The 8,354-nt window shown below is 33.1% G+C and overlaps 1 protein-coding gene across 4 annotated transcripts; it reads right to left on the bottom strand.

Moving 5' to 3' along the window:
- Positions 1-76: 76 nt before the first annotated feature.
- On the bottom strand, positions 77-8,081 carry LOC145943720 (isovaleryl-CoA dehydrogenase, mitochondrial). 4 transcript variants are annotated; one of them, XM_083051505.1, is made up of 11 exons: positions 8,055-8,081; positions 6,577-6,666; positions 6,202-6,423; positions 5,519-5,846; positions 5,276-5,369; positions 4,809-4,899; positions 4,571-4,739; positions 4,254-4,462; positions 3,448-3,613; positions 3,261-3,346; positions 77-147 (listed from the first exon to the last, which is right to left on the bottom strand). In XM_083051505.1, exons 1-8 carry the CDS (start codon positions 8,064-8,066, stop codon positions 4,329-4,331), a joined length of 1,140 nt encoding a protein of 379 aa, XP_082907631.1. In that variant the 5' UTR covers positions 8,067-8,081; the 3' UTR covers positions 77-147; positions 3,261-3,346; positions 3,448-3,613; positions 4,254-4,328. The 4 variants fall into 4 exon arrangements, with proteins under 4 accessions (XP_082907631.1, XP_082907629.1, XP_082907628.1 ...); XM_083051503.1 differs by lacking the exon at positions 8,055-8,081 and adding an exon at positions 7,581-7,850 and having other exon boundaries at positions 3,448-3,650; XM_083051502.1 differs by lacking the exon at positions 8,055-8,081 and adding an exon at positions 7,581-7,850.
- Between the last annotated feature and the right edge of the window lie 273 nt (positions 8,082-8,354).

The raw sequence follows: 8,354 nt of genomic DNA, 5'->3' as shown, positions 1-8,354 counted from the left end.
TCTCGACGACTCAGACCTTTCGACGACTAGCTTTATGGTTTCGGAGTTTTGGAGAAGGTTCTGTGCGTCTACATGCCTCATGTCGCGCGTGTCATAATCGTCGATCTTCTTGATCACATCACCCCTCTGGAGCGCTTCGTTCTCCGACTGCAAACAGAAATATCGATTCGATATTGTTAGCAACAACAATTATATTATTATACTATCATAATTTGCAAAAATCATTAATGTTATTAACAGAAAACAACCAGATATGATCTTAAGCACCGAAAATGCGTGACAAGAACTAAAATCTTAAACATTTACTTTTTAAAAATTGCAGGATATTCTCTGAATGGTTTAATACAATGGCATGTCGAATATTTTAAAGAAAAAATTATTCACATTATATTTTTATTGTTTCGTTCGCTGAGATAAATTCGATGATAGATGCATTCTTAAAAGGAAAAATTAATATCCATCAGGAAACTTAATAAATAGTAAAGCTAAATATAAGGAAAAGATTGAATATATTATTAAAAATAAGACAAATTACGAGAGGAAAAATTAATATTTTATAATAAATAATATCTCAAATGAATTGGTTACTCGTGCAAAATAAAAATGAAATAAATAAAAGATAAAAGAGAATTAAATAAAAGCTGGTGAATTAGGAGGTTCTATATCTTTCATTTATGTAATATTACGTACTTATGCCCAAAATATACAAAAAGACTCTTTGCTTCATTAGATCATGTTTTCGCGCGAGCAAATGGTACACATCGTGTATCAATGTCAACGGGCGCTAGATCGAACCGTTGATTTGAAAATTTCTTGGCAACCCTCTCGCCTACTACTTCTCTCTATTTCAAATGTTCATGGTATTGTGTTACGTTCTTCACTCATTGTTTCGTGATTTGCAAATGCCAGCGCGAAATCGAAGCCAAGTAAGTAGACGCCGAAATCGAGACACGAAACCTTATTAATGGGAGACGACTCGTTTTTTTTCCTGTCGAATAAAAATTATTATCCGGAAATGGATAAACCCTTCCCTTCGGCATGTTATCAAACTTTTCACATAATTAAATGACGTAAAAAAATATCTAATATATATTTTTTTTTATTAACGCATGTTGTTTTGGATTCGCTGATCAGTGATACTCTATATTGTAATTCGGCAAACTTGGTTTAGGATATGTAAAACGCGTTAAGAATAGTTTTTCAACATTGCAAGTAAATCATAAACATTAAATTATATAATTTTCATATATTTATTGACTGTCATTAATATATTAATCAAATATCAATTATCAAATGTCAACAACAATAATATCGATAGAATATAATTCATTTTTGCTAAAATAGTTGAAAAATGTATTATTTTTTATTGTTTTCTTCAAATTTATCTTTCTTTTTTATTACCATTTGTTGTCGTTTCTTTCAAAGATCACAATCATTCTTTTATGTCTTGGAGCCAGAATAAAGTCCGATATTGGAGTACATTTGAAAAACGAATGCATTTCGTCAACTTGCTATTCTGTCAATTTCATCTGAAAATTAATGGAAGACAAGAAGGAATCGGAATTAAATCGAGAAGAAGAAGAAGACTCACGCGGGTGACAATGATCGGTGTGTCCAAATCGGCGCCTCCAGCGATTCTTATGCCCCAAGGCCTGCCTGTGCTGGATCTCTTGAGCTTCACGATCACCGTGTGCCTTCTCGTCATGCTCTAAACTCGGTCCAGTTAATCCACCACCACCAATAACAACAACAAACAACTACCACGACAACAAGCACCTAATCAATCAATCAATCAATCACGAGATGCACTACGTGAGCAGAATGAAGAGAGACTCTCACAAGAGAGAAGAAGGATTTTCACAGAAGAAGAAAATAAGATGTCGCGCGAAAACGGCGCGAGCGATAGGTCTCCCGGATCGTGGTCGCTCTCTGCTACACTACTGAGATAGTAGCTGCAGCTGTAGCACTTGCCGACTATATGCCGACTTTGACAGAGCCCTGAGCCACGAGAGAGGAAAAGATAGATAAAGAGAGAGAGAGAGAGAGAAAGAACCTTAGTTGCCTAACTCTAAAACAGAGACTATCGCAGATTTAGTCTCTCTCTCTCTTTCCTTCTGTCTCTTCGCTATTCTGGCCCCATTTCGAGTTGGCATACTGCGCCGATGTATTGTTCTGGTGATCCGACTTGCACTCATTTCTTTGGCGTCCGTCGTGTGCGTGCGTGCATGCGTGCGAGCGTAAATACATTATAGATCCCGAGACTTTTGGGAGAGAGATGCAATCTTTGCATCCGCGAAGGACATCGCGAAAGAATCTTTGAAGATATAGATGAGAGAGCATCTGAAGAACTAATGAAGAAGTTCCCATTTTTCTATCGCATTTCTATTTTCCTGTTTTCTGGAAATGTCAATCTCTTACAATTTTTGAAGTAAAAAGTATAAAAGTAAAAAGACGTAAATTAACAAGAGATAAATCTTTCAATCGTAAAATTTATTTCTTGTTAATTTATACGTGATTTCATACAGAGATTAATTTGCTCGGATCATATGCAATTTTCCTAGGAGAAGCGGTTTGTAAACACATGCCAGCTTGTTGAACTTAAAAAAGAAAACTATAGAACAAAAAAATATAGCTTTAATTCTGCAATGATACGCAACATCGTATACGGTATTGTATCATATTTAATCCGATAATTTGCGGAAATTGAAAGATGATATAATATAAAATAGAATTTATACGCAAATAAAATAATAAATAGTAAACATCAGGGAGAGACAAGATAAAAATTTCCTGATGAATAAAATTCATACGTCACAATAGTGTAACTTTACATCTTAACGATACAAAACACATTTTAAATATATATGTTTCATAAACGATCTGTAAATAGGACAGACATATATAAAACATATAACAAACATATAAAACAGTATATGAAAAGTTTATGAGAAAAAAAGAAAGAAGGAATTAAAGTACAAAAGTTATATTTCATCATACCAAATTCCGATAGATTCTTTGACACATTTTATGCTCATTATCTACATATTTATTAATTTTCAATATTAAACAATAAGAAAATCTAAAAAGAAAGAAAGTCTAAAACTCTATTTAAAATTAATAAAAGATTAGATAATTTATTTATATCTTTAAAAGATTCAATTTGCTGAGGTCACTTGATTTTCAATACTAAAATTTCTCCGATTGCTATCATCAAAATTATTTAATTAAACATGTAATAAATTATTAAATAATTGTATTACCCAATTAAATGTAGCTTTAATTTCTCACAAAGCAAAAATTTAAATCCATCGAAGAAAATTTGTCAGAATTAATAAAGATGAAAGATCTGAAAAACAGTATAATCGAACTGTAATTTACAAGAAAATTAAGAGGCGACAAGGAATTCACAAGAGAATTAAGGAACGACTTCTTTCAAATCGTACTCACATAGGTCTCGTAAAAGTGGCCTATGGAGAACTTAAGAGCCATCCTCGATTCGTTAAAATCTGTTTATCCTATCCTGTCCTATCGCTTTTCCCTCGCTTATTCCTGCTGAGACACTCGCGCTTCTCTTCCGCCGTACGACGTTCACGGACGGCGAGAAACTTCTCCCCTGTGCAGATCGATGTAATTAATTTGGCTGTGATTAACTAGATCCGGAGATGGGAGAAAGAAAGAATGAGAGATGAAAAGAGAAGAGAACACGCCTATACGCGTTATACGACTTAAATTAGCAACCTATAGTGCGAAAGGTTAGTTAATCACGGTCTTCGTTCTAGTGACTCACTTTATCTTAATTTATACGATCATTAGAATTATGTGCGACATTGGCAATTAGCGACAATTCATTATGAATCACCGGTTAATTATATGCTACGAGATGTAAAAAAAACCCTGAGAATAATTCCGTATCCTGTGAATTCATGGCAATTACTGATATCAGAAATATACATATTTATTATATTATTATAAAATATAATATATAGATATAAAAAAAGTTTAAAGTTTAAAATATAATGCAGATAAAAAATAATAACGTATACAAAAATAGTGACACATCTATTCTAGAAAAATATCTAAAAAAGATTGTTGTAATTGTGAATAGCTCGAGTTCGAATAATATATATATGATTGTCATGGTAATATTGCATGAATAATTCGACATTGCTATTGAAATGCAACAGCATTTGCTGCTAATTGCTTATCTTGACAGAGAGCGTATCAGTTTTTAGTTTCACAAATATAGATGTTACCTCGCCATTGATGAGGATTATATGTCATAAATTATTATAAAATCCAGATCGACGCAGACTGTAAATTTCTTTGTGTTACAGGTATTCCTGAGTGATTGCACGGCTGATGACCAATCGTCGTATTTCATTGGTACCCCCGCCGACGTCATAAAGCTTCGCGTCTCGCAATAATCTTCCCGTCACATAATCATTGATGTATCCATTACCGCCTGTGAAACGATTAAAAAAATAGAAAGATAGATAAATATATTAGATATTAATACAAAATTCTTGTCTCATGGCTTATACTATTTTCTTGCGTTCGATAAATAATTTACCAAGTATCTGCATGGCATTCATTGCTGCTTTCACGGCATTCTCGGTACAAAATAACAACACCGCGGCGCAATCCTTACGATTCGTGTGACCAGCATCGCAAGATCTCGCGACGGAATACAAGTAATTCCTGCTCGCGGTTAAAGTCATGTACATGTCCGCAATCTTTGCCTGAAGCGTGATTAGAGGGCGTCAGATAATATTAATAATAATTTCCAAAGGTAAAACGTGTGATCTTACCTGTATCATTTGAAATTGCGCGAGATATTGGTCGAATTGCTTTCGCGTATGAGCGTATTCAAAAGCGATGTCGCAAGAAGCTTGTAGAAGTCTAAAAGTTGCGTTCTTATTGCACATCTTCTGATAAACACTTGTTTACGATCGAAATAAAAAGTGTAAACATTTATCGATCGATATTCTCAAAACGAAAATAATCTTTAAGAATAAAAATTCTTAAGATCTATCATATCCTTTTGTGAAACACGCATACGTATACAATTATATACAATTTGCATATTAAATATTAAGAAAATATAATTCTTATTTTGACCGATTATAAAAAATGCATTCAATAACCATTTCAAAGTCTGCTTTAATAAAATATAAAGCATATAATAAAGCATATAAATACTCATGAAGAAAAAACGAAAAGTAGATTTTCAAATAAAATTGTGCATTATATCTTTCAATATTTTTTAAGTACTTACCCTACAGGTCCAGCGGCCAATACTAATCGTTCCAAATCCAATCCGCTAAGCAGAACATAAACGCCCTTATTAACTTCTCCTAGAACGTTGGCAGCTGTAATTTTAACAACGATAACATAATTATATATATATATATATATATATATCGTATAACATTAAAATATTATATATAATATAGTATATATAGTATATAAAATAATATTATATACTATATTCGCATCTCTCGCTCGGATATCTACTCACCCGGAATTTTACAATCCTCGAAAATTAATTCGCAAGTGTTGGAACCGCGCATTCCTAGCTTGTCCAACTTTTGCGCCGTGCTAAATCCTTCTGTAGCACTCTCGACGATGAAGGCGGTGATACCGTGTTGCGACTTGTCCGCGTTCGGGTCGGTTTTCGCGTAGACGACCAAAGTATCCGCGTCCGGGCCATTGGTAATCCAAAATTTATTGCCGTTCAGTATGTAATAATCGTTCTTCTTTTCAGCTCGTAATTTCATGGAGATCACATCGGATCCGGATCCCGGTTCCGACATCGCCAGCGCGCCTATGTGTTCACCGCTGCACAGCTGAAGAATTTCACGCAATTATTAATAATAATAATATAAATATATCACAAATGATATAAATATATCAATGATATATTTATATTATTTATTGATTATTATATTATTGATGCGTGAGCGAATTCGCTAAATCGATGCGAATTTGTAAGTTTACAGATAAAGATGTTTGTATACTTTTTGATCCACGTGAAAGCGTTTCATTTGTAGTAATTTTTATAAAATTTTTCTATTAAATATAATTATATTTTTTGTGAAATTTATTTATATTACTAAGATATTTATATATCAAAGTATTTTTTTATGATATTATACATCAGATGATGCATATATACACGCTGTATATCGAAACGAGTTTTACCTTGGGCAAGTATTTGTGCTTTTGCTCCTCCGTGCCATTTCTGTGGATTTGATTAACGCAGAGATTCGAATGTGCACCATAACTGAGAGCAATAGCACCCGACGCTCTGCTCAATTCCTCGAGGATAATTATGTGATCGAGATAGGTGCCGCCTGTACCGCCATATTCCGGCTTCGCCGTGATTCCCAGCAGGCCCAATTTTCCCAATTCTCTCCAGAATGTCTATATTTGTATCATTTTTATATCAAAATTATTATTTTGAGCGATTCGATTTTATACAAAAAATTAATTAATTTAATTTGCGCGTGTTGCAATTTGCGATTTAGATTTTCTTAATTTTAGATGTTTTAAATTTCTTATACAAGAGTTACTTACTCTCAATTCATCGAAATTATTTTTCTTGTCAATCTCGGCAGCTTTAGGCGCCAGCTTCTTCTGCGCGAAATTGAAAACGAGCGAGCGAAGCTGGAAAAAGAATGACGATTATTAAATTAATTTAACAATACAGAAAATTTGAAGTACAGTTTAAGAGAAAGGAAGGATAAGATATGAATGTTAATTTATTATCATAAAGTTATTAAATTAATAAAAAAATGGTATACCTCAATAAATAATAGATATTACACCCTAAGCGAATATAATTTATATACAAAAGAATATTGAAACAAATTTCGTTGATCTTCTCTAATTATAAAATAAAAAAAAACACCTATCACCGATGAGAGAACGCCTGCTTACAAGCAACACAGATTGCGTGGTACCACTATGTATATGTTGTATACATAGATGCGACGCTATTATATTCGCTTCGAAGCGCAAGATATGTTCTTAATCCTGGGGCTCGATTCTTGAATTCATTCGCAAGAGAAACGTATGCACAAATTCGGCTTACAGAAAAGTTGCAAGTTAATTGGCTAAAAGCCATGCGATAGCCAATCAACTTGCAACTTTTCTGTAAGAGCCGAATTTGCGTATACGTTTCACTCGCGAGTGAATTCAAGAATCGAGTCCCAGATTGATTCACCAATCATTTCGAAACGAAAGTGTCAAACGGAATGCATCCTAATTCGGAACGCACGTTGAATTCGTGGTGCATTCCGTTTGATGTTATTTTCGCTTCGAAGCGGAACAGAAGATGACTTTCAAATTATCTAATTATGATAACGTCGACGTGATTGCAAAAGCACAGTAATCAATATATGCTGATATATGATATTTTTTATATGCACATGCATTTTATATAGATACAAATTCGAATATAAATTAAGCGATGGCATGCGCGATATGAATAATTTAAATGACACAGCAGATGAAAGACTACATGCACTGACGAGGTACCTCGTCAGTGCTACATGATATAAAGCAGATCTGTCTCTAACCTCTCTCTGTTCGTTATTTAATCCGAAGATATTCTCGTCGATCTTGCAATAGTTTGACGCATAATTCACATTCACAATTTTATTAGCGTGATTCGCGAGACCAAAATTCGCATGTCGCAAACCGGTAAAACGACGCACCGAAATCATTTTCTCTTCTTCGATCAATTTAGGAATATTTCGAATCGATGATAATCTACTTTTATGTTATATGTATGTCTTTTAAGCTGGGAACACAATGCTAAGCGATAGCGATAGGAATAGCGATAACGATAGAAAAATATCTATTCTCTGTTCTTATTGGTGTATATATATATATATATATATATATATATACAAACTTATTGAAATGTAAATTCAAAAACTAACGTTGAATTGCAACGATCTTATGAGATTATTGTATCGATCTCTGTTTTGTTATAATAATCTTATATTTATTATCTCGTGTAATAAAAAACAAGCAAAAGGTGTTATAACCTCTTTAAACATATTTCTCCTAACCTGACTTGATCTGCACCAAACGAACCATGTGACTACTTTGCAGGCTCGTGCTTAAATGAAAGGCGCCTAGAGGTTAGAGGGCACTTTTAAGTCTATATAGATTTTTATTTTTTCTCGTACTAGCAATTAAGCACGTATATTAATATTACATATATATAATAATAAAATTTATTAATCTTTTGATACACTATATTCATTTTCCATGTGATTTAATACTATATATCTCGATATAATATGTGTGTATGTATATATATATATATATATATTACATACATC

Source organism: Prenolepis imparis, unplaced genomic scaffold (assembly GCF_030444845.1).
Source record: "Prenolepis imparis isolate NDT839.2.m4 unplaced genomic scaffold, iyPreImpa1.0 SCAF_12, whole genome shotgun sequence".
Taxonomy (NCBI): domain Eukaryota; kingdom Metazoa; phylum Arthropoda; class Insecta; order Hymenoptera; family Formicidae; genus Prenolepis; species Prenolepis imparis.
Note: the sequence above shows the minus strand (reverse complement) of the source record. Positions and strands in the feature narration are given on the sequence as shown.

Bases quoted from the DNA above. Each gene is read 5' to 3' on its own strand.
- LOC145943720 (XM_083051503.1), bottom strand. From the start codon at position 7,727: ATGATTTCGGTGCGTCGTTTTACCGGTTTGCGACATGCGAATTTTGGT. The intron at 5,370-5,518 runs GTGAGTAGATAT...TTAAAATTACAG, and splicing joins CGAGGATTGTAAAATTCCGG to CTGCCAACGTTCTAGGAGAA. The intron at 4,900-5,275 runs GTAAGTACTTAA...CGCAACTTTTAG, and splicing joins TTGGCCGCTGGACCTGTAGG to ACTTCTACAAGCTTCTTGCG.